The sequence below is a fragment of the Ailuropoda melanoleuca genome, chromosome X (assembly GCF_002007445.2).
Source record: "Ailuropoda melanoleuca isolate Jingjing chromosome X, ASM200744v2, whole genome shotgun sequence".
Classification (NCBI taxonomy): Eukaryota; Metazoa; Chordata; class Mammalia; order Carnivora; family Ursidae; genus Ailuropoda; species Ailuropoda melanoleuca.
In genome coordinates this window covers 51765520-51792226 of record NC_048238.1, presented here as the reverse complement: position 1 = coordinate 51792226, position 26707 = coordinate 51765520, and the positions used below count along the sequence as shown (strand labels likewise).

General features: G+C 40.5%; 1 protein-coding gene across 1 annotated transcript in view; it reads right to left on the bottom strand.

Moving 5' to 3' along the window:
- Nucleotides 1-14867: 14867 nt before the first annotated feature.
- DGAT2L6 (diacylglycerol O-acyltransferase 2 like 6) overlaps nucleotides 14868-26707 on the bottom strand; it is a 33599-nt gene continuing 21759 nt past the window's right edge. Inside the window, exons 6-11 of the mRNA XM_002918010.4 lie at nucleotides 20421-20531; nucleotides 19846-19916; nucleotides 19268-19472; nucleotides 18443-18617; nucleotides 15994-16205; nucleotides 14868-15568 (exon numbers count right to left, since the gene is read on the bottom strand). Coding sequence (XP_002918056.1) covers nucleotides 15414-15568; nucleotides 15994-16205; nucleotides 18443-18617; nucleotides 19268-19472; nucleotides 19846-19916; nucleotides 20421-20531 — 929 coding nt within the window. The 3' untranslated portion in view covers nucleotides 14868-15413. The remainder of the gene's footprint in view (nucleotides 15569-15993; nucleotides 16206-18442; nucleotides 18618-19267; nucleotides 19473-19845; nucleotides 19917-20420; nucleotides 20532-26707) is intronic.

Genomic DNA, 26707 nt, shown 5'->3' with positions numbered 1-26707 from the left:
ATGCAGTGTGATAGCTGCGGGAGTGAAGACCAGAGTTTGCAAAGAATGAAACTGTCATATCACAGAATGTGGCGAGACAAATGCTAACTGGGAAGCCGCTTCAGTTTCTCTAATGTCATTGGACTCTGAGCAACTAAATCCGTCAGTCTGAAGAGGAATGGTTTATGGACTACAAACTTTCTGGTGCCTACGCGCTCATCCTCAAGGGAGTTTTTCTAACTCACAAGTCCAGGCACAGGTAACAGAAGAGCAATTTATCTCAGAGGTTATATGCCTGATATAGTAGTTTACCCCCACTGGCACCTTGATGTTGCTGGAAGATCTTACTTTCCCACCCTTTTCACCTTTGGTGCCAGAGAGACTACAGGAGTCATAAAGAATCATAAAATTCTTCATCATATCTTCTGGGAGAAGCTAGCTGGTGTGGTTTGACTTTTTCAAGGCCCCACCTATATCTTACAAGGTATAGTACAATTCCCAAAGTAGTTGCTGGAGGGCTTTCCTCTCCACTGCAGGGTAGTGGTGAATTACATCAGCTTGTATTGTCCTTAACCTGTTATAAAAAAACAAAACTTCATGTATGGTTTATTCAGCTCACGGGAATGAGAAAAACACCTGTTATGTCCCAACACCATGACCTGTCTATATTTTGGCGACAGGGAGATCTAGGAGGGGCCAAGATCTACAAGCTGAGCCACATGTTGCAAACTCAAATGTCCCTAGGGAACAGAGATACTAGAAATGAGGGGACAGGCTGAGAGTTACAACAGGGAATGGCGGGGATTGTGGCGAACTAGAAAGGCCATGATCCTTCTAAAACACTTCAAAGTTGGTTCCCAACTTCTTTGGTAAATAAGTTCAAACATACAAGAAAATGGAAAGAATAGAATAATACACATGTGTATATCATCTACCTCTTCAACTCAAATCAATTGCCAGTACTTTGCATGTTTATTTTATCACTCTATATTTGAATGTATGTACATATGTGTGTGTGTGTTTTCTTTTTCTGAACAATTTCAAATTTTAAAAACAACAATAACTGTACTGTTTAAACAAAACACAACTGCAAACAGATTTGGCCCAAAGGCTGGTAATTTGTGACCACTGGGGAAGAACTGGTATGAAGGTCACATGCCAAGTGTGGGGTGCCTAGCAGTCTAGTCAACATCAAGAGATCTGACATGAAACAAAGGGTGGACCAGCAGAAATAGGCCTGGGCTCTCAGCTCTTCCCCAGCCTTCTTGTTCTAAAAAGAGTATATAATGCTTTTCAGATTGGCTAGGGGTTTTTTTCTTTGTATTATTGTGAAATATATCATATATATAAGAGAGTTGAAAGAATAATCATGAGGACACTTGTGTATTTACCACCGAGCTAAAGAAATAGTATGCTATTTGTGGCTTCAAGGGCCCTTACATGCCTCTCTTTAATATTCCCCTCATCTCCTCCCCCACCATGAAAAACCATGATACTAATGAGTTTGTCTATTATTCCCTTGCTTTTATTGGTGGTTTTATTATATATGTATATATGTGTCCATAAACAATAAAACATTGTTTAGTTTTGTCTCTTTATATATATATATATATATGTATATGTATATGCATATATATGTTTATGTATACATATATAAGATGGTACTCTGCTGTGGCTTGATTGTTTTCACTCAACACTAAGATTTTGAGATTCATCTCTGTTGATATATGTAGCTCCTCTTTCTGTATTCCATTGTATGAATATGGATGGATGTACAACGATTTACACATCCGTGCTCTTATTAATGGATATTTGGGTTGTTTCCAGATTGTTTTTGCTACTACAAACCATGTTTCCAGGACATTCTTATATATGTCTTCTGGCACTTATGTGTAAAAGTTTCCTTAAGATACATGCTTAGGAGTAGAACTGCTGTGTCATAGGTTCTGTGCATATTCAACTTTACTTTAACTGATTTTTTAGTTTTTGCTAATCAGTTTAGTGTTGAATGCTACCTTGTGGTTTTAACCTGTATTTCTCCAAGTACTAAAGAGGTTGAGCATCGGTTCATATATTTATGGGCCATATTTCTTCTGGAAAATACCTGCTTATGTCTTTTACTCATTTTTCTGTTGCTTGTTTTGCTTTTACTGCTTTGTAGGAGCTCTTTGATATAGCCCACATTCTAATCCTTTGTCAGTTAGGTGCTGTGAATGTTAATATACCCATCTGTAGTAAGGTATAGAGGACATAGCCTCTGGAGCCAGACTGCCTGGGTTCGAATCTCAGCTCCACCCTTCGCTAACTGTAATCTCGCACAATTAACTTCTCTGTGCCTTAGTTTCCTTAACCTCTTCATTTTTCTTATCTGTGGAGTACCTAACTCATAGAGTTATTGTGCCAATTAAATGAATTAATATATGTAAAATACTTAGAATGGCAGCTGGCCCATGGTAATCAACATATATTTCAATAGAATGCTTTCCAAGGGCAGTGATTTTTAATGTTGTTTTGATTTGTTCATTGATTTATCCTAAGGACCATTATCAGTGTCTGGCACATAGTAGGTACTCAGTAATATTTTTTTAATGCATGCTCTTTCTCTTAGTTTGTACATTGTCTTTTCACTTTCTTTAGAGATGTTTCAAAGTTATTAATTTTAATGTGATTGAATTTATCAATTCTTTCCTTTAAGGTTTGTATTTTTTGTGGGTTATTTAATAAAAATTCTTCTCTACTTTGTGGTTATGAAGATATTTTTCTACATATTTTTCTAAAAATTTGTAAGTTGTTTTTTCTTTTTAAAAAAGATTTATTTATTTGAGAGAGAGAGAGAGTGAGAGAGAGCATGAGCAGGGGGAGGAGCAGAGGGAGAGGGGAAGCAGACTCCCTGCTGACTGTGGAGCCTGACACAGGGCTTGAGCTCAGAACCCTGAGATCATGACCTGAGCCAAAATCAAGAGTCAGACGCTTCATGGACTGAACCACCCAGGCACTCCAACCAACTATGTTTTAATGCAGTGTTCTAAGTACTGGGGTTACAGCAACAGTGTAGACAAAGTCCCTGTTCTCATGATGCTTACATTCTGGGGAGAGAAGACAAGAACAGGTATATAAACATGTAATGCCAAGTGGTAATACAATCTGTGAAGTAAAATAAATCAGAATAAGGGGGATGGAGAATGGGAACGGGCTGCCATTTTTGATAGATTGGTCAGGGAAGGCATGTGGCTATCTAGTGGAAGAGCCATTCCAGACAGAGGGTACAGCAAGTACAAAATCCCTGAGGCAGGAGCATCTCTGCTCAAGAAATTTATTCAAGAAACAGCAAGCTGTTCAGTGTGGCTGGAGTAAAGTTAGCAACAGGTAAAAAAAAAAAAGGAAATATAGTCAGAGAAGTGGTGGTACTATTAACCATGATAAATCTTTGAGGAAATAATTATTTTGGCTCATCAATGACTGCCTGTTGGGTAGAAGCAAGGCCTGGAGTGGATTCCTATTATGGTCTCCTGGTCTCTGGTTTATCTTTCCTTCTATACTACTACCCATTTCATGTTTTGAAAATTCTTTTTGTACTTGACACTTTCAGGGGCCCTCTGTTGCTTGTAAGATAAAGGCCAAATTACAAAGTCTCTGAAACCTCACCCATGCTGTTCCCTCCACCTGGAACACCTTCCTACCTCTTCTTTGTTCAAGGTCACATGACCAAGACAGTCAAGACAAGAAGTCAGCTGTCCTGACTCCCAGTGGCAATAATCAGAGCTTGTTCAAACTAGAATGATTTGTATTAGTTAGGATGTAGGTTCAGTGCACGTGATGGAGATCCAAACTAAAATGTAGCCTAAATAAGGTAAAGATGTATTTCTCTCTCTTTCGGACATCATGAGGTGTCTAAGCTGTTTTGCAGGTCTACTCAGTGAAGCTGTCAGGGGCGCAGGCCCCTCCATCCCTCATTTGAGTAGTCTACATTTGCATCATCAAAAATGGCTCATCTCGCTAGACTATTGTAGCAGCATTTTAATGATCTCTTTGCTTTAGTATTTGCCTTTTTAATTTATTTATTTAATTATTTATTTATTTTTGAGAGAGAGAGAGAAAGATTGGGATCGCAGGAGGGAGAGGCAGAGAGAATCAGAGCAGAGCCTGGCATGGGGCTCGATGTGGGGCTTGATGTGTGTGGGGCTCCATGCAAGGGTTCCATCTCATGACCCCGAGATCATGACCGGAGCTGAAATCAAGAGTTGGAGGCTCAAGTGACTGAGCCACCTAGGAGCCCCTGGTATTTGCCCTTTCAAATTCTATTTTTCACAAGGCAGAGGAAGGCTTCTAAAATTCAAGGCAGATTTTGCCTTTCCCCTGTTCAAAACCAATGATGAATATCTTCCTCCAATGATGTATATCTGGAGACACTGAAATGGAGTGATTTCCAGGATATATCTAAGTGAAAAAAGATACAGAATAGCACATACAGTAATGCAACCTTTTGTCAAGAAGGAGGGGATATAAATATATCCATACAACATACAAATATATACAAACAAATGTTTCTAATTGTAAGAACTCTAGAATAAAAACCTCAAATTAGCAAAAATGCTTACCTGTAGAGAGAGAGAAGGAACAGATCAGAGGGAGTGGAGTTGGAAGTGAGATTTATCAATATACTGCATTATGTGAGCTAGTAAGTGTGGATGGAATGATAGAAACAGGAAAACGTTATTGTACAACTTCTGAAGAAATAATTGTGCCATGCAAAGATCATTACTGACTGATAAAATCACGGTATGAAATGTTGATGTGGAATGTACAATGAAAAGTTTAGGTTATCAGCACACGTATTTTGGATCAATCTTAGAAGCACTATAAGGAAGATAACCCCAATGCGCAATGCCTACCTATACCTACCTTTAAAATATTCTCCCCTCCAAAGGTGAGCCTGAATCTAAAAAATCTGAATCTAAAAAAGCTAGCTCTGGCTAGCTTCCAGTTTAGAGAAAATAGGAGAAATAAAGGACCAAGTTAAAAGACACCATGAGGAAGATAACAGACAAATCCAGAATTTGGGACCTTGTATAGGACAGTGATCTTTTATACCACTGAAGTCAGTGGTGTAAAAAAATGGGGGAGGGGAGAGGGAATGCTGCTCTAGATTTAAAAATTTATTTAAAATAATTTAAAATATATTTATATTGTAAACCAACTATAAAAAACATTTTGAAGGCAATGAGGGAAATTTGACTATGGACTAAGTATTAGATGGTACTAAGGAATTATAGTTAATTTTTTAGGTGTGATAATGACTTTATTGCTATGTAAGAAAATGGTAATTCTTTTATTCTTTTTCATTATGTTAGTCACCATACAGTACATCATTAGTTTTTGAGGTAGTGTTCAATAATTCATTATTTGCATATAACACCCTGTGCTCATTACAACATGTGCCTTCCTGAATACCCATCACCTGGCTACCTTGTCCCCCCACCCCCGGAATCCTCAGATTGTTTCCTGGAATCCATAGTGTCTCATGGTTCCCCCTCTGACTTCCCCCCTTCAGTTTTCCCTTCCTTCCCCTAATGTCCTCTGTGTTATTCCTTATGTTCCACATATGAGTGAGACCATATGATTATTGTTTTTCTCTGCTTGACTTGTTTCACTTAGCATAATCCCCTCCAGTTCCATCCATGTCGATGCAAATGGTGGGTATTCATCCTTTCTCATGGCTGAGTAATATTCCATTGTATATATGAGCCACATCTTCTTTATCCATTAGTCTGTTGAAGGGCATCTCGGCTCCTTCCACAGTTTGGCTATTGTGGACATTGCTGCTATGAACACTGGGGTGCATGTGCCCCTTCTTTTCACTACATCTGTATCTTTGGGGTAAACACCCAGTAGTGCAATTGCTGGGTCATAGGGTAGCTCTATTTTTAATGTCTTGAGGAAATTCCATACTGTGTCCCAAAGTGGCTGTACCAGCTTGCATTCCCATCAACAGTGTAAAAGGGTTCCCCTTTCTCCCCTTCCTCGCCAACACTTGTTGTTTCCTGTCTTGTTAATTTTTGCCATTCTAACTGGTGGAAGGTGGTATCTCAATGTGATTTTGATTTGTATTTCCCTGATGGCTAGTGATGTTGAGCATTTTACCTGAGTCTGTTAGCCATTTGTATGTCTTCTTTGGAGAAGTGTCTGTTCATGTCTTCTGCCCATTTTTTTACTTGATTTTTTGTTTTTTGGGTGTTGAGTTTGAGAAGATCTTTATATATCTTGGATATTACTCCTTTATCTGTAATGTCATTTGCAAGTATCTTCTCCCATTCCATGGGTTGCCTCTTAGTTTTTTTTGACTGTTTCCTTGGCTATGCAGAAGCCTTTTATCTTGATGAATTTCCAAAAGTTCATTTTTGCTTTTGTTTCCCTTGCCTTTGGAGACATGTCATGAAAGAAGTCGTTGTGGCTGATGTTGAAGAGGTTATTGCCTATGTTCTCCTCTAGGATTCTGATGGATTCCTGTCTCACATTGAGGTCTTTCATCCATTTTGAGTAATTCTTTTAGATGTGACATATGTAAAGGTGAAATTTACTTTAAAACACTTCAGCTAAAACAGTTGGAATAGAGGAAGCAAGCAGCAATATCTTTTTAAAAATTAATTTATTTTAAGTAATCTCTCCATGCAGTGTGGGGCTCAAACTCATGACCCCAAGATTGAGAGTTGCATGCTCCACTGACTGAGCCAGCCAGGAAGCAGCAGTATCTTGATAATTGTTGAATCGTGGTGATAGTTTATAAAGGTTCATTACACTATTATCTCTAGATTTATATATGTTTAAAATTTTTCATAACAAAAATAATTGTAACCCTTCCAGCAACATCTCATCTCACTTAGTAGAATATCCCAAACCATCCCATTGGCCTATGGGGGCCCCACTTCATCTAGCTCTTGTCCACTTCTCTCGCCTTATCTTCCATTCTCTCCCTGTTCATTCCACTCCATCCAGTTACCAGGAAATCTTGCTGTTTCCTGAACATGCCAAGTAGATTTCCTCTCAGGCTTTTGTCTTTGCTGGTCCCTCTGCTAGGACTGTTCTTCCTCCAACATTAACATGAATTGCTGCTTCACTTTAGTTAGATCTCTATTCAAATAACACCTTTCCAGGGAAGGCCTCCCTCACCAGCCTCACTTAAATAGGACTCCCCATCACACACTGGTCCCTTATTGGCATTTTTTTCTTCATGGCACTTATCACTATGAGATGGTGTTGCTTGCTTGGTTGCTTATCTGTCTCTCCGAGCTAGGATGTAAGCTCTGAGAGGGCAAGGTCTTTGTTTTATTCAATGTTACAATCCCAGCATCTAGAATAGTTCCTGTCACATAGTAGGAACTCCATAAGCATTTGTTAAATTATTGACAGAATAATGTTATCATAGCTTGAAAACACTAGCTGTGTGGGACAAATAACAATTTAGGGTGACACATTTGCTGAACTCCTAATCCTCCAGGAACAATGTGTGCTATAATGTCCTATATATGTCACCTGGTATGAGAGATCCTCGGGATAAAAAGTGAGGCATCTCCCAGACTCTGCTTGTCTTCAGGGAGGGCTTGTTTGCACAGATGCTTTTGGGTTGTGTCACCTGGCTTACCTCCAGGCTGTTGGGTTTATCAAGGGGGTGGAGTCCCCCTCCAGCTTTTAGAGTAACTGCTCTGTTTCCTGACTCACCCTTTCCTTGTCTTAAGCCATCCCTAAGCTGAGTTTTCTTCCAGTTACTGGGGAAAAGAGGAAACTGGTCATTGAGATAAAGCTCCACCAGGTCCTGAGAGACAGAGATTAGTCACTAAAAACGTCTTAGTTTTTCCTCAGACATTATGCCTTGAGACTGTGGTGGTTTCTGTAGTGGAGGCCCAAGAAAGGTGGGTTCCCTGTGAGAGTCTTGGACCTGGGAGCAGCAGTGAGTCTGAAGGTCTTTCCCTCCCCCTAACAAGGAACATTCTCCATCTATTTCCTTCCAACCTCTCTCCATTGTCCCTCTTAATGATGTCTTGTTATGCAGCCCCTGGACCGTAGTGAGCTTAGGTCCATGGCACTCCAGGGAAGCCTGTTCAGAAATGCCTGTGCAGAGATCCCATTCAATTCTTCAGCTCAACAAATTCTGAGGGGAACTTGACTTTGCTGCATGCTCAGACAATAGTGTTGTGCCATTGGGTTGGGGTCTTGCTTTACCCTAGAAAGCACCAGGGCCCAAGGAAAACTCTTTCAGCCCTCTTATTTGAGTAATTTACTGTTGCATCCTAGCTAACACTGGTACTATTCTATTTTAACATGAATATTTATAATGTGTTTTAACATCTAGTGTGCTAATTCCTCCATATTACTCTCAGTTTTCAAAAATTGTATGGTTATTTTTTTTAAGGAGGCTCCACACTGGGCATGAAGCCCAACGTGGGGCTTGACCTCATGACCCTGAGATCAAGACCTGAGCTTAGATCAAGAGTTGGATGCTTAGCTGACTGAGCCACCCAGGCACCCTTGCCTAGTTATTTTTTGACTGCTTATTCTTTTGGATGAATTTTAGAATAGCTTTCTTAAGTGCCAAACAAAACTATTAGGATTTTAATTGGAAGGGCATTAAACTTCCAATTTAATTTTGAAATAATAATTCTTTTTGGAAATAATCAATAATTAATATCTTAACAATATTGAGTTTTCTCATGCAGGAACAAGGTTTATATCTCCATTTATTTACCCATTCCTTTATATATCTCAGTTTTTGTAAATCTTTTTCCTATTATGTTTTTGAATTGGTTCTTATTAGTATACAGGAAAAGGTGATTTTGCATATATTATTTTGCATTTAACCACTTGACTGACCTCTCTTATCAATTCTAACAATTTCTCAGTTTATTCTCTTGAGTTTTTAAAGTAAGCCATCATTATTGTTTGCAAATAACTTATAACCTATTGATTCCTGGACCAAGTTCAGGCATTAAGATGTCGTAAGGTAAACTCATATCCTATCGGTACAACATAATACATTGTAATTTGTTCCTGAAAATTCATCTCACACTGTAAAAATATTAAAATTGGTAATGAAATAAAAAAGAAAATCCAAAGATATGCTTTTTTAAAACTCTCATTAACTATATAAAACAAAACACAAAATAGAACTGCTGCATCATAAGTATTTCTTTTGAAGCTTTATTTTTCCTCAGGGGCTGGCCTAAGATGTTCCATTGTGGATATGTGAAAAACCACTGAATTGTACACTTTAAGAGGGTGAATTATATGGTGTGTGAATTATATTCCAATTTTTTAAAAAAACAAAAATGAAAGTCCTTGAATTTCAGAATGAAGATGTCATATTTTTCTGCTAAATATTCCTTAAGTAAACACAGGCACTCTTTATTACTCTTAGGACCTTTGCATTTTAAAATAGGGTCATCTTTCTGAAAAGTTTTTGTTGTCAATGACATGTGTATCGACACATGACATATTTGGAGCAGGATAATTTCTGGGGCATCTCTAACAGTGACCCTTTGCTCTCCTATTTCAATGAAATCTTTATGGCTGAGTTCCTTAGAAAATCTAACAATTCAACCACCTCTGATTTATAGCCAAGTGTGTTTCTTGGCATTGTAGATTCGTGACGGCATAACATTACAAAAAGTCCTGTTTCGTTGATATTAGACACCTGTTTGGAAATAGCAGCCTTCCTCCCCCAGTTCTGATATTACAACTGATGGTTTTCTTACTGTAGCTATTAAATCAGAAGTATACTCTGCTCGGGAAAAATATTTTCCTTTGATATCTCTCTCTGCCTATTTTTATGTGTTATTGAGAGACAATATTTTTGTCAAAATTGTTGCTCACCTTATTTTGTGTTATGGAGTCAAAAGTCAAAATATCATATTTTAGTTTTAAGTTATGGCTTTTTCTTGTTTTTTAAAAGTGATTTGGCATTTCTTTTCTCATGTATTACAGAGAGTGAAAAAGCCACTGTATTGTAATTTGTTAACAGTTGCAATACTAAACTGATAGAATTCATAAAAGAAAAATTTGGTAAATTCAACATCACCAAAACTAAAAATATTTTCTCTGTAAAAGACCTGTTAAGAGGATAGAAAGACAAGGTACAGACTGGGAGAAAGCATCTGCAAACCATATATCCAACAAAGGACTAGTATTTAGAATATATAAAGAATTTTCAACAGTAAAGATCTAAAAGGGGCAAAAGACATGAAGAGACATTTCAGTGAAGAGGATATATGGACAGCAAATAAGCACATGAAAATATGTTTAACATCATTAGCCATTAGGACAATTGTAGTGTAAGTGCTTGACAATTAGCTTTTGGATTGCAACATAAATGCCTGCCATTAAGCTTTTGATTGCCAAAACATCCACAACAAAGACATTCATCTCAAATAAACACATTACCAGCCACATAATCAGATAAAGAGCCAGGCAACCCCAACCATGAAGTTCCCTTTTAGAAAGCGCTGGTGACCTAGATAACTGACTACGGGACCCTACTTTTCCCTTCCCAAGCTTTAATTCCCACTCTTATGTCTTAAATTCACCAATTAAGAATGAACCTATGAAGCCCTAGGCACCCCACCCTTGAACCCCGTAAAGGCAGAACCCCAGGTCTCCATGCCCTTTCTCTCTATCTCTACCTATGACCTCACTGTGTGGCACCTGGTGTGCTGTGTACTCTCCAGAACCTGAGTAATAAACCTTTTTTTTTTCAAAGCTCCCTGATGGTTGTTGCTGAGGTGTGTCTTGCAATCATAATAAAACCCACAAAAACTGGGCCAGCCACAACATTGACTCCAGTGCGGAAATGCCTCTGTGGGCTTGCCACAAGTCGTCTGGGCCCAGGTGAGTGGCTCCAGGCATTTCTAGCCTCAGCTAGACTGATCTGAAACTAAAATGCAAATTACAATTACAATGAGATATCACTACACACGTAATGGCTAAAATTAGAAAAACAGTGACAATAGGAAATACTGGCTAAGATGCAGAGGAACTTAATCCCTCACGTATTGCTGATGGGAATGTGAAGTGGTACAGCCACTCTAGAAAAGAGTGTGACAGTTTCCTATAAAACTAAATGTGCAATAACCATACTTCTAGGAGTTTATCCCAGAGATATCAAAACTTCCATTTATACAAAAACTTGTACATGGATGTTAACAGCAGCTTTACTTGTAGTAGCCATAGCCCCAAACTGGAAACAATACAGATGTCCTTCAATGGGTAAATGGTTAAACCAACTCTGGTGCATCCAGATCCCAGAGCCCTACTCTGCAGCACAAAGGAATGAACTATTGATACATGATGTCTTGGATGGATCTTAAGGGCATTACGCTTAATGAAAAAAAACAATCTCAAAGATTACATACTGTATGATTCCATTTCTATAATATCCTTGAAATGATAAAGCTATAGAGATGGAAAATAGATCAGTGATTGCCAGGGCACAGGGATGAGGGCAGAGGTGTGTGATTATACAGGTGGGGTTCTAAGTAGTTACTCTATGGTGATGAAACAAATCTAGGTCATAAAGGTAATGGGGTCATACAAATCTGTATATGAGATCAAATTGCATGTATACACACACACACACACACAAATGAGTGTGCATAAAAATGGTGAAAGCTGAGTAAGGCCTATAGTCTAATTAACAGCGTCAATTTCCCGTTTTGATATTTTACTCAATTATATAAGATATCACCATCATGGGAAGCTGGGTAAAGTGTCCAATGGACTACATTTGCAACTTCTGTGAATCTGCAATCATTTCAAAATAAGAACGAGTTCTCAACATTTGCTGCAACATGGACGGCACTGGAGGAGATAATGCTAAGTGAAATAAGTCAAGCAGAGAAAGAATTATCATATGATTTCTCTCATCTATGGAACATAACTAGGAAGATCGGTAGGGATAAAGGGATAAAGGAAGGGGGGGTAATCGGAAGGGGGAATGAAGCATGAGAGACTATGGACTCTGAGAAACAAACTGAGGGCTTCAGAGGGGAGGGGGGTGGGGGAATGGGATAGGCTGGTGATGGGTAGTAAGGAGGGCACGTATTGCATGGTGCACTGGGTGTTATACGCAACTAATGAAACATCGAACTTTACATCAGAAACCAGGGATGTACTGTATGGTGACTTACATAATATAATAAAAAAACATTAAGAAAAGGAGGGCAAACCAAAAAAGAAGTATTTTTAAACAAAATGTGTATTTTTAAACTTTAATACAACTTTTAATACAACCCACACATTTTTCCTTAAAAGGCTGATTTTTCTGAAATGGTACTTTTTCCAGATATAGTTATATACTGTAAAATTTGCCAATTATGGGGTGCTTGGGTGGCTCAGTCGGTTAAGCATCTGCCATCGGCTCAGGTCATGATCCCAGCGTCCTGGGATTGAGCCCAGCATTGGGGGTCCCTGCCCAGCGGGGAGCCTGTTTCTCCCTCTCCGTCTGCCTCCTGCTCCCCCTTCTTGTGCTCTCTCTCTCTCCCTGTCAATATAAATAAATAAAATCTTTTAAAAAATTTTAAAAATAAAATTTGCCAGTTTAAACTATACAATATGGTGGATTTTAGTTACTCACAAGGTTGCACAACCATCATCACTATCTAATTCCACAACATTTTCATCATCCCCGAAAGAAACTCCATACCCATTAGCAGTCACTCCCATTTCCCCTCTCCTCCAGTCCCTGATAACCACTAACCTACTTTATGTCTCTCTCTCTCTCTTTATCTCTATATTTGCATATTCTGGACATTTCATAGAAATGGAATTATGTAATACACAACCTGTGTTTCTAGCTTATTTCAATTAGCATAATGTTTGCAAGGTTCATCCATGTTGTGACATGTATCAGTACTTCATTCCTTCTATGGTGGAATAATATTCCATTGTATAGATATACCACATTTTGACTTTTGGGTTCTCATTTTTTTTTTTGCTATTATAAATAATTGCGCTATGATCATCCATGTACAAATTTTTGCGTCGTGATGTATTTTCAATTTTGGGGGTATATACGTAGGAGTGGGACTGCTGGGTCATAAGATAACTCCATGTTTTACTATTACAAAGGGGCTGCACCATTTTACATTCCTAACAGGAATGCCTGCGAGTTCTAATTTCTGCATACCCCTCAATAATACTTGTTATCATCTGCCTTTTTTATTATAGTCATCCTAGTGAGTGTGAAATGGTATCTCACTGTGGTTTTGATTTGCATTTCCCTAATGATTAATAATTTTGAGCACCTTTTCATTTGTATATCTTATTTGGAGGGATGGCTATTCAAATTCTTTGCTCACTTTTTAAAAGATTTATTTATTTTTAGAGAGAGAGAGAACGTGAGCAAGAGAGAGCATGCATCTGCCTGAGAGTTGGGGGAAGGGGCAGAGGGAGAGAATCTCCAAGCAGACTCCCTGCTGAGCACAAGCGCAGAGCTGGCCCTGAGCTTGATCTCCCGACCCATGAAATCATGACCTGATCAGAATCCTGGAGTTGCACACTTAACCAACATTGGGCGCCTGAGCCACCCAAGCACCCGCTTTTGCTCACTTTTAATTGTACTGCCTCTTTGCATTGAGTTGTAAGAGTTCTTTATATATTCTGCATGCTAGACTCTTATCAGACACATGATTTGCAAATTTCTTCTATTCTGTGGGTTGATTTTCACTTTCTTGATAGTTTTCTTTGAAGCATAAAAGTGTTTAATTTTAATGAAGTCCAACTTATCTATTTCTTCATTTGTTGTTTGTGCTTTTGGTGTCTTATCTAAGAATCCATTGCCAAATCCAAGACCAGCAAGCTTTACTTTTTTGATTTCTTCTAATAGTTTTATAGTTGTAGCTCTTACTTTAGGTCTTTGATACAATTCCAGCTAAATTTTGTATATGGTATGAGGTAGAGTTCCAACTTCATTCTTTTCCATATGAATATCCAGTTGTCCCTGCATCATGTATTGAAAATACTGTTTCCCCCTATTGAATTGCCTTGGCACCCTTGGCAAAAATCAATTGGCCATACACATCTGGGTTTGTTTCTGGATTGCTAATTTCAATGTATTGATATAAAAAGTTTTTTTAATGAATAAATTATTTTCCCTGAAGTCTAACCTGGATCCACCCTGAGTAGAATCCGTGTCACTTTGCCCACACTTACGAACTACTTTAAGTGGGGTACCATGGGTCCTTATTTAGGAAAATGAAGCTGATCAACAGGTCTCTAGGAAATGAGGAATGGGAGGTGTGGTGGTTGATGTATTAGAAAGACCTTTGGATTAGAATTAGCAAGACCTGGGTTTGCATGCTACTTCTATCCAGAGCCATGTGACTTTGGGCAAGTTACTTAACTTCTTTGAGTTTTACCTACTGTGAAATGGAGATGACAGCAATCTCACAGGATTGGTGTTGGCATTAAGAGACAAAGATTGTGAAAATGATGGCATAATCCCTGTAACACAGTAGGTACTTGACATAAAGTAGACTCAGTCTGTGCATGGTCTTGTGGCTCCCTTCTTTCTGACCCAGGATGGTTATGCGGGGTTAGGAGAGATGGACAACTCAGTGGGTATCTATGCCAATTCTCCCAGTTTTGCTCCTGTCTCCTACACTGTGTAGCACCTCTGGTTCTTCCCTCTCACCTTTTCTGTCAGAGGAAGTATAAAGGATGGATGAAGAAGAGGAAAGTGACTCCCCACAGACCAGTTCCTGGCCAGGTTTGAGGGAAGCCCAGGAATGACCACAGTAATTAGAAACTAGTCATAGCCTGTTTTATATATCTGTAATTTTATTCTTTTTTTCAAATTTTTATTTAATTTCTAGTTAGTTAACATACAGTGTATTATTGGTTTTGGGAGGAGACCTTTATTTTTATAGAAGAGACAGTGTAACTGCATATAGAAGTTTTTGCCAGTGTAGACGTGGGTCACAACTGAGGGAATCCTTTCCGCTTGGATCAAGAACTACAGGTCAGGTCCCTGGTTTACCTTGTTATATTTCCCAAATTATAAAGAGGAGGAGGAAACAAAGCATTCTTGTTCTCAACAAGACTTCTGAGCCTAAATCTACATAGTGATGGCGTCACTAAGGTTTGGGAGGAAGGAGCAGTGGTGTTCCTTGGCTTCTCATTCCTTTGATCAGAGAGCTGGCTGGAGGCAGGGGGCAAAGAAGATCTGTGGATTCCCAAGACTCTGCTTTCTAAAGTGGGTTGTTTCCTACTCTTCCTCTGCCCCTCTAGGTCCTTCCGCCAAGCCAGATTCATTAAGTGCTTTCTGGCTTGGTTGTCTTCCTCTCTCACGCCTGAGATCCTCCTCTCTCCCCAGATTCTTCCTTCTGGGTAGCCCTACCTGGATTCCTCAATGCTCTAGGAGTTTAGTAATGGGAGAGATCTAGTTCCTGTTATATGATTGTCAGCTCCTGGGTCTCAGGAAGGCCATACTGAACTTTGTGCTGGTCAAACAGCTTGCGCAGGGCACCGATGTAGAGTGCGTGGTACTTGTCCACTGTCTTCTTGTCTGGCCTCTTAATCTTGGGGATTGGCAGGGGCTCCCCGACTATGGGGAGGGAGAAGAGATAAGCATCAGAGCCTCTCCTCCCCAACTCAAATTACCCATCCCTCAGAAGGAGCCACATACTGAAACTCAGTATCTGTGTGTCCCCTTCCCATCCTTTGTTTTTCCCTCTGTTCTAGCTCCATCCCATCCCATCTTCTCCAAATACCTAATCTCATGCTGAAGAGAATGAGAACAAGCTCAGAAGAGTGATGAAGGAATGCTTGTGAATAAAGATGCTCTCATGGCGGCTCTTAAATGGCTGCAACTCTTATCTGTTTAGTTGTCCTGCCCACCCTGCCCTCAGCCAAACCCACTGGAATTCCCATTGCCCATCCCAGCTGTTTGCTGGGCCTCCTGGACTTGGTGGATGACCTGGGTGGGGGGACTCAACAACGAGGGTGGTCCAGAGGTATTGGAAAGCTTACCAACAGTGGTAATGGGCCGATTGAAAGGAAGGAAGCCCCAGGACTCTCGGGTGAGGCCCCGGCCATGGAAAGTACAAAAATTTAGTCCCAGGATTTTTTTGAATGTGGCCTGGAAGGTTTTTTGGAAGAACCTTATCCATGTGCCCTCAGGGAAGGTCTCTTGATTGTGAACCTCGTTCTCTCCAAAGGAATAGGAAGGGACAAGGTATGCTCTGCAAAGAAAGGAGCAGAAGTATTAACTCTCCCAGGGAGCTCCCCCTAGCAAAATCCTCTCCAAGATATGAAACCTTTCCAATAACCCCATTATAAGACAAGAACCCAAGCACTCCAACAGCTACAGCTTTGTGTCTCATTCTTGCCATGCCCCACCCTTCCAATGAACCCTTTTGGGGGAGCTGCTACACCTTGTCCTCTGATAAGAAGAAACTAATCTTAGGCAATCTAACTGTTTTCATTGCACCCAGCATCCAGAGTGATCTTCCTAAACTGCATGTCTGGACATGTCAGTCCTCCCTTTAAAACTCTTCCAGAGATCCTCACTTCGTATCATGCTGCTTACCATGGCTTCTGTGCTTTAGCTTTTGTACTAGCTTCCCCTCTCCCCACCCCTTTCTTGCAATCTGCTTAGCCATACTAAGTGTGCCAAGTTGTTTCTTGTCTATGCTTCTTCGTACATTTTGCTCCCTCTGCCGGAAATCCCTTCCTTCTGTCTTCACATGGCTAATTCTATTTTGCCCTTCAACGCTCAGCTACAATTTCAATCTCTTTAAGAAGCATTTTTGACTACCTCCAATTCTGTCTCCTCAGTATGAATTAGTTACCCTTCAGCTTCTCTTTCTCCACTCTAACACTATTCTAACTCATTATTACAGTTATCTCCTTACCTAACTCCCTAGTTGTCTGTCAAGCTGAATAAAGTTGGGAAATTTGTCATTCATTTTTGGATCTCTAGGGCCTTGAGTTTTGCTTGATATGTTGTAGGTCCCCTGAGTTCTTTCTCCCTTTTGGTCTGACTGGCAACTCCTACTAATATTATAGCTCACAATAAAGATGTCACTCACTTATGAAACTTCTACTTTGAGAGTGAAAGTTTTTCCATCAGTTGTTGCTCCCATAGGACTTTGTACATACCTCTATTATAGCACATCATTCATTCCACAAATACTTATTATTGAGCTCTTTCTATGTGTCAGTACTGTATTAAGCCCTAGGGACCCAACAGTGAACAAAATGGATTAAAAAAATCTCTCGCAGTTTTTCTTGAGGGAAGAAGACAGTAAACAATAATAACAAATAAACAAAAAACTAGATATATAAATAAATAAAATCAGTGATATATAAGAAGATGATAAATGCAACAGGAAAAAATAGAGCAAGATGGTCAGGATAGAACTTAATGAGAAGAAACATTTATGCAAATACCTGGAGAAAGTGAAGGAATGAGCCAAGCAGTTATTTGGAGGAATAGCATTCCAGGCAGAGGGGACAGCTCATGCAAAGACTCTAAGGCAGGAGCATGTGGCTTGTTTGAGGGACAGCAAGAAGACCACTGTAGCTCTAACAGAGTGAGCAAAGGGGAGAGCAGTGGGTGATGAGGGGTAGCTAAGGACCAGATTATTTAGGGTTTTGCAGGTCCTCTTAAAGACTTTGGCTTTTGCTCAAAGTGAAATGGGAACATTTGGAGTAGTGACATAATCTCACGTTTAATGGAATCATCTTAGCTACAGTTGAGAATAGATTCTTGGATGCGGGGGAGGCAGAGAAAGAAGCAGGTAGAGCAGTTAGGAGACCGTAATAATCCAGGGGAGAGATGATGTTAGTTTAAACCATGGGAGGTTATATTTGAGATGATAAGTGGTTGGCTTCTGGATATTTTGTAGTTTTATGTGTGCATATCTGTTGTTCCCATGGGACTGTCAGTTTCTTAAAGGCAAGGACCAGGTTTTATTTATTTTTATATCCTCAAAGCCTAGTACTATGCCTGACACACAGAAGGTGTTCAATAACTGCTGAACGAATGCATTCTACTTTTCAAACCAGATTATATGCTCTTTGGGGGCAATAACCACGTCTTCTTTATTTTTGCAATCCCCACAGCCCCAAGCCCAGTGCCTTCCTTGCTCTGGGTAGGTTTTCCAGGCCTCTCTGTTAGTGGGTTGATATAGAGTAAAGCTCCACTTCCCCAGACCCCCGGCTTACTAGGCTAATGGGCAGAAGGTAAAGGTCTTTTCCTACTGTTCTTTCTCCAACTTCAAGTAAAAGAAGTGCCTACAAATGTATCTGGAGCCCCAAACACAATTAAGACACAGTGCGAAGGAGCAGAGGGAAACAATCAGAGTGAAGAGAGAGCCCCTTCTAACAGGTTTCCAAACGAAGGAACCATTCTGGAGAGGTGTTACAGAGTACCCATGGCACCCTGACAATAGGGCACCAGAACCTGGGGACCCACCCTGTCTTCAGTGCCAACTTCACGAAACCTTTACGTTCTTTAAGGTAGATGGTAGAGGCTCCTGGCCGGCACAAGAGGGCTTCAGCAGCTCCACCTGCCACAATAACCACAGCATTGCCTGAGCCTTTCTGGGTCAGCAAATACTTCAAGGCCAAGCCACTCACTGGGCACACACCTGTGAAACCAAAGAGTCAAGTGGCATAACAAACTTGATGCCTGAGACTGGGAAAAGGGGTTCCTCTGGGTTCTTCATGCTGGAGACAATTCTGTTTCCTGACTATTGTTGTTTCCACTCTTCTGTCTTTGACCTCCACATCCTGGATTAGCCCTATCCTGAGGTTGGTCCTTAGGGTCAGCTGCTTGCCTTGGGGGTGGGGGTCTGTTATACTACAGTTGGGCCTACCTTGAGTTCCTCTGCCTACTGCCTCTTAGATCGATAGTGTCCACTCTCCCCAGTCTTACAGCTCTGGAAACTGTCCAGAGTTCTCTCCCTCGGGGTGATCAGGACTAGCCACTAGCCATCACCAACCTTCTGCTTTCCACTGTGGCTTTGATCCTGAACTCCAGCCTTCTGATTCCTCCTCTGAAAGGATTCCTGGCAACTCTTATAAATACCTATAAGTTATCCTACTGACTAACTAGCCCTGCCTCCCAGATCTTAGAACCTGATGCATGGCCACATACTCTTGTTACTGGCCCAGCGTGTCCTGGACTCATATTCTACTAAGTCCTCTTCCAAGCAGGATGTGAGATGTGGACTCTCAGGACTTATTGGGGTTGTAGCTCTGAGGTAGGTCAGAGAATGGAATGATTTCTTATACTCACCCATTGACATCACATAGTCTCTCACAATTGGGATCCAGAAGATCCATTCCAAGGTCCCTACGGAAGGAGTGATGGCTGGGAAAATCCGAGCAAAGCCAGTGGCCTCAGTAGCAAAATTGATGAACACACCATAAGAGACAATGCCATGGGGGTGATTGGCAATGATATAGTTGTGTTTGGGAGAGAGGTCATGAGTCTTCACCAGCTGTTGGAGGGAGATTAAGTCAGAACGGTGGATAGGAAGAAGGAAGAGAGGACATGTGGACCCAGATACCAGCAGGTATCCTGTGTTTCCCTTGGGGAGCCCCAAATCCCTGTTCACTGAAATGTCATCATTGTCACAGGATTGCCAGGGGTTATAATGCTCAGGGAAGCTCACCTGGGTTTGCCACTGTGAAGAAAGGCTGTTATCCATTCATTTCCCCACCTGCCCATCCATCTTGGATGCCTACTCTGCATTACACTTCTGGGCCTTGACTTTCACTGTTGGTCACTAAAGCCTTTGAAAACATGGAGCTGAGTGGGGAGGGAGAGTCTGGGCAACAAGAACCAAGGGCACCAAAAGGAAGGGTAGTTACCTTTATTGGGAAATAATTTTGAAAATACTTCCAGAGGGTCCAATTTCGTACCCAAGCTGAACGCCTACCACCTGTGGGTACAGAAGGGAAGGGAAGTGCAGGTGAGATACTGCCAGTCCCTCAAACCTCTCCCAGAGGTGGAGGGTTCTTACAGTCCTCAGGTCACAGAAGAGGTCCCCTTTCCACCCTTCCATATTTCTAGAGCACAGAGCTGTAGGTATTGTCTCTGAATCCAACCCCCCAAAAGATATAGGAAGCCCCTGATCCCCTGTAGCCAGCCAGGAAGGTGATAGGAAAACATCCCAAGGTTGGGGGCACCTTCCTGGGAAACCTGGGAGAGATCTCTGTTCCTTGCTGAGCTTTGCTCTCCTCCTTCCTTCTCCTTCCCTCTACCCCTATTTGCTTCTTTCCATCTTTCCCGCCATCTACCTACTTACCTCTTTTCCTTTCCCTTTCCCCTTCTTTCCTCTTCCCACCCCTTCTCTCTCTGCTTCTCCCACTCTCTCCCTCCCTTTCTCTCTCCCTGTGGTTCCTCCTCGGCACAGACAGGGACCACCACTCTTCCTGTTTCTTACCTTGACTGTGGGTATTCCAATCATAGGCGAGCCAGGCTAAGGCAAGCACAGACAAGATCCAGAATTTAGTGAACACCAGAAAGTAGGGTATAAGAAAAACGGGAATCGCTCCTGAGGGGACACAAAGGTTCAGTTTCCTTCGGTTTCCTTCAAGTTTAATATAATTCTAACTCCCATCTCTGCTCTATACTGAAGGAGCAGTTCAAGGCTGGTGTGAGACCCTTCTCTCCCTTTCCCCTTACAACCCCTCCCAGCTCTGCTGTAGTCCAGGCCAACCTCTGAGTCCCTGGACCTGAGGTCCCTTTGCATAACCATGTCGTTCTCAGAGGAAGCCCTCAGCTGGGGTCAGACTACAGCACTACCTTGCAAGTGGCTTGGCAAGACAACACCTTGAACCAGTGGCTGACATCCTCATTCTGGGACTTCAGGAAATCCTTTCTAAAAGCTTGACCCTCCTTTCTTTGTGAAACTGCTAAGTCAGTACATACCAGAGGAGAGGGGCTGCCTGAAGTGTACAGGCTGCTTGATGCTGAGAAGAAAACACATATTTAGAAAGTGTTCAAAATGTCTCAGAAATCCAGAATGGGGATTATTATCTCTATTAGCAAAGGACCACAGTAGGCTTTGAAATATAAACATGACACATCTCTCAGCAGTGGGAATTAAATTCCATTTTGAAATCTGCATTTATGAGAAAGGCTAAGTACACATGTTGTGAAAGAGAAAAGACCCAGCTAAGGGAATGACTTCTTTGGCCAGGTAACCACATCATAGTGGATAAGATTTCCAGAGAAGGGAAAAAAACTCAAGAGTTACTTAGCAGTGGATTTGTCTCTTGCATTTTGGACACAGATGAAAATAAGAAGAAAAAGATGGAATGGTCCTTTCTTTAAAAAGTCATATTATGGAGTAGAAGAAACCTTAGTGATAGGCTGAATGCTCTCTGCAAAAGCTGGCTGAGATGGTTGTTATAAGCATGCTAATTAAATAAGAAATAGTGGTGGGAGGAATTTCACAGGAAGCTTTCCATGGATAAATGTCCTGCTACCTCTGACCCTCACAGAAGATGAGAGTAATTTGCCAGGTAAGCTTCAGAAGAAAACTCAGCAAGAATCATTATTAATTAAAGGTAGCCTAAGTGTATCATTTCTTTTTTTTAAAGATTTTATTCATTTATTTGACAGAGAGAAAGACAGCCAGCAGGAGAGGGAACACAAGCAGGGGGAGTGGGAGAGGAAGAAGCAGGCTTCCAGTGGAGCAGGGAGCCCGATGTGGGGCTCGATCCCAGGACCCTGGGATCATGCCCTGGGCCGAAGGCAGACACTCAACGACTGAGCCACCCAGGCGCTCCCTAAGTGTATCATTTCTTTTATATCTTACTTCAAATAAATTTAGTTTGTATCCCCAGTATTTAGAACAGTGCCTTGCACGCAGGTGTATAGCAAATATCTATAGACTGACTGAAAGATAAATAAATGTTTTATCTTTTCAATAATAGGTAAACTTAAATGATTAGTGTTTAGGCAGCATTTGTGTTATTTATATGTGATGCTATTTAAAAATCATAGATGGATAGTGTGCCTTATATCTGATCTCTTTCAGTTATTCACAAGTCTTAATGGTAGTCTAACCAAGAGCTCTACTTCCATAAACACTATCCTCCTTGTGGAATCTATTTGAACTGCAGGTGTGACCATAAAACAAATGCAGCCTGTTTGAGTGTCGCTGGTGTTACAGTGACATAAGTGCGACTTAAAGAGATAGGAGAAACGGAGGCCAAACATAGAAGAGCTAAAGCTTGTGGAACAAGGAGTTCTGTGACAGAAAGCAAAGGTATTTGAGGTGAGAATGATGAAGAACAACCATTTGTGCACATGTATATGTGACCCTCCCTTAGATATTATGGCCCTGACACCAGGAGATGCTTCCAAAATCTTATGTGTTCAAGGAAGATGTTCACATAAGGCAGGCTTTAAACTTAGTTTGTATTGAAGATGGTCAAGCCATTCTAATAGATGTGCGGTGTGGCATCTCATCATAATTTTAATTTGTATTTCCCAAATATCTAATGATGCTTAACTGCTTTCCATGTGCTTATCTGCCTTCTGTATATCCTCTTTGGTGAGGATATGTTTATTTCACTTTGGTCCATTTTTCAGTTGGGTCTTTTTCGTTTTGTTTTTACTGGTGAGTTTTAAGAGATCTTTATACATTCTGGATACAAGTTTTCTGTTGGATATGTGATTTGTAAACATTTTCTCCCAGTCTGTGTTTAATTTTTATATTGTTCTCTTAACAGGGCCTTTCTAAGAGCAAAAGCTTTTAATTTTGATGAAGTCAAATTTATAATTTTTTTCCCTTTACAGATTGTGCTTTTGATGTAAAATCTAAGAACTTTTTAACCTCACTTCAGGTCATGAAGGTTTTCTTCTAAGTTTTTTACTAAAGGTTTTACAGTTTGTGTTTTACATTTATGTCCATAATCCATTTTGAGTTATTATTTTTTTTTAGTAAGAATGAGGTTTTGATCAAGGTTCATATAGTACATATGGATATCCAGTTGTTCCTCCATTGAATTGCTTTTGCATCCTTCTCAAAGATTCAATTGGCCATTGGAGGGTTCAAGATGTGGTATAGAAGGATCCTAAACTCACCTTCTCTCATGAACACAGCAACTCTACAGCTACACAAGGAACAATTTCCTCTGGGAAGGACCTGAAAGCTAGCTGAGCAGATCCTCCACAACAAAAGACAAAAGAACCACATTGAGATAGGTAGGAGAGGTGGGGACACAGTCTAACAAGCAACCCCCACATTCAGGAACAATGACCCACAGTTGGGAGGGAGTCTTATAATCTGGAGTTCGTCCCTGAGGAGTGAGGGTTTGTGCCTCCTTTCAGGCCTCCCAACCCTTGGGAACTGCACCAGAGAGATGAGATCCCAAAGTGTCTGGTCTTGAAAACCAACAGGGTTTACTTCAAGGAGAACCGTAGGGCTATAAGAAATGGAAAATTCACTCTTAAAAGGGCTTGTGCACAGACCTACTTGCCCTGGGACCCAGCACAAAAGCAATAGTTTGAAAGGTGCCTGGACCATATGTGGAGACCGATTTATTAATCTTAAAGCATTTGCTGGAGAAACAGAAATCTGTTTGGAGGCTTTCCAAGGATGGAGGCACCAGTGGGTGTCATTTTTGAGTTTTCCTGCTTTATTGGTGTTGGTACTAGCAGGTGACTTTTCACACCCTACCTCCAGTCTGCTAGCTCCAGTAGGACTGACACCCCCTCCCATGCACTGCAGGTGCAGCCTACCCCACTGCAGTTGGGCTGGCCAAGTGCCCCACCCACACGTGCCACAGTTGTGGCCCACCAAGCCATGGCCAGCAAGCACATGCAACCCATACAAAAGACACCCCTTGAGCACCTGGCTCTCTTGGCCAGGGGAAATGCATTTCTGGGCCCCATGAGTCCAAATCAATTGGAGAGATAGTCTTTGGCAGGCTACCACCCACAGGGCACTGCACAAACAGCAGACTGAAACAAACCCCTAGTCTTCATATGAAAAAGTTTTATTTTCTTGTCCTGAAGCTTCAGATTGAGGGGCAGGCTCCAGTTTGCCACACATCCGGGGTCTACAGAGGAACCCTCCAGGGAATATGGATAGGGAGACACCATGTTAGTGCCCTTCCTTGTCCTCCCCACAGCTGGCTGATACCACTCAGACAGGAGCTTGAAGTCCAAAGCCACAATTTTTCCAACTGTTGCCCAGGAGACACCTCCAGAACGCCTTGTCTGGGTATCAGCAGGGTTTATATTGTAGACTCACAATACTGTATACATTTGCCTACCTTAAAAACTGTTGCCTGAGATCTGGCTTATAATTAGCCTGAAATGAAACTGTCTGAGATCTCTCTCTTTAGAACAATGACAAGTGTTGGCCTACCCTCAACAACTGGAACCTATCAAGAACAAATCAGGCTACTTAAACAATTACAAAGGTCTCAGGAACAATCAAAAGCTAGAGAAAGGCTGAATGATAAGTTTAATCTCCCATACAAGGCCACTCTTTCAAGACTGGGAGAGGTAGCTGTTACATAGAAACAATCATAGAGGGTCAAGCAAAATGAAGACAGACGAATATGTTCTTTTTTTAAAATAATTTTTACTTTGTTATATTAGTCACCATACAGTACATCAGATGAATATGTTCTAAGTGAAAGAACAAGACAAAACGTCAGGAAAAATAAAAACCTTAAAAATGGAGATTATCTACCTGATAAAGAGTTCCAAGTAATGGCCATAAAGATGCCCACTGAACTTGAGAAGAATGAACACAGTGAGAGCTTCAAAAATGACATAGAAAACGTAATAAAGTACCAAACAGAAGTCATGGAGCTGAAGAATACAATAACTGAACTGGAAAATACAGTAGAGGAGTTCAACAGCAGACTAGGTAAAGCAGAGTAAAGGATCAGTCACAGGGCAGAAAAACTAACACCAAGCAGCAAAAAGAAAAAAATGAAAACAAGTGAAGGTAGCTTAAGGGGCTTATGGAACAATATCAAGCAGACTAACATTTGCATTATATATGTCCCAAAGGAGAAGAGAGAGAGAAAGGGGAAGAAAACTTATTTGAGAAAATAATGGCTGAAGACTTCCATAAACTAGGGAGGGAAATAGACAACTCCAAGAAGCAAAGAGTTCCAAATATGATGAACCCAAAGAAATCTATACCAACACAAATTATAATTAAAATGTCAAAAGTTAAAGAGAGAATATTAAAAACAGAGAGAGTAGCCAAAGTAAGCTTGAGAAGAAGAAAAAAGCTGGAGATATCACAGTCCCAGATTCCAAGATACTACAAAGCTGTAGTAATCAAAACGGTATGGCACTGGCACAAAAACAGACACATAGATCAATGGAGTAGGATAGAGGGCCCAGAAATAAATCCATGCTTATATGGTCAGTTAATCTATGACATGGGAGGCAATAATATACAAGGAGGGAAAGAGTCTCATCAACAAATGGTGCTGCGAAAACTGGACAGCTACATGCAAAAGAATGGAACTGGACCACTTTCCTACACCATATACAAAAATAAACTCAAATTGGTTTAAAGACCTAAATGTGAGACATGACCATCAAAGTCCTAGAAGAGAACATAGGCAGTAATATCTCTTACATGAGTCATAACAACATTTTTCTAGATACATCTCCTAAGGCCAGGGAAACAAAAGCAAAAATAAACTATTGGGACTACATCAAAATAAAAAGCTTTTGCACAGCAAAGGAAACCATCAATAAAACATAAAGACAACCTACTGAATGAGAGGAGAGATTTGCAAATGACATATCTGATAAGAAGTTAATATCCAAGATATATAAAGAACTTACATAACTCAACACCAAAAAATAATCCAAATAAAAAATGGGCAGAGGACATGAACAGACATTTTTCCGAAGAAGACATACAGATGGCCAACAGACACGTGAAAAGATGCTCAACATCACTAACCATCAGGGAAATGCAAATCAAAAACCACAATGAGATACCACCCTATACCTGTCAGAATGGCTAGAATCAAAAAGAGAAGAAATAGCAAGTGTTGGCAAAGATGTGGAGAAAAAGGAACCTTTGTGCACTGTTGGTGGGAATGCAAGTTGGTGAAGCCACTGTGGAAAACAGTATGGAGGTTCCTTAGAAAATTAAAAATAGAATTACCATATGATCCAGTAATTCCGCTACTGGGTATTTATGGAAGAAAAGGAGAAACACTAATTGGAAAAGTTATAAACACCTCTATGTTTACTGCAGCATTATTTACAATAGACGAGATACAGAAGCAACCCAAGGGCCCATCCACAGATGAATGGATAAAGAAGATGTTATATGTATATGTGTATATATACATGATCTTGCCATTTGTAACATGGCTGGACCTGGAAGGTATCATGCTAAGTGAAATAAGCCAGTCAGAGAAAGACAAATACCACATGACTTCACTCATATGTAGAATTTAAGAAACAAAACAAATGAACAAAGAAAAAAGATACCAATGAAAAAGAGACTCTTAAATACAAGGAACAAACTGGTGGTCACCAATGGGGAGATGAGTGGGGGGTGGGATGAAATAGATAAAGAGGATCAAGAGTACATTTATCTTGATGAGCAATGAATAACGTATAGAATTGTCAAATCATTATATTGTACAGCTGAAACTAATGTGACACTGAACGTTAATTATTCTTTGGTGAAAAAAGAAAACAAGCAAATAAACAAAACCAAAG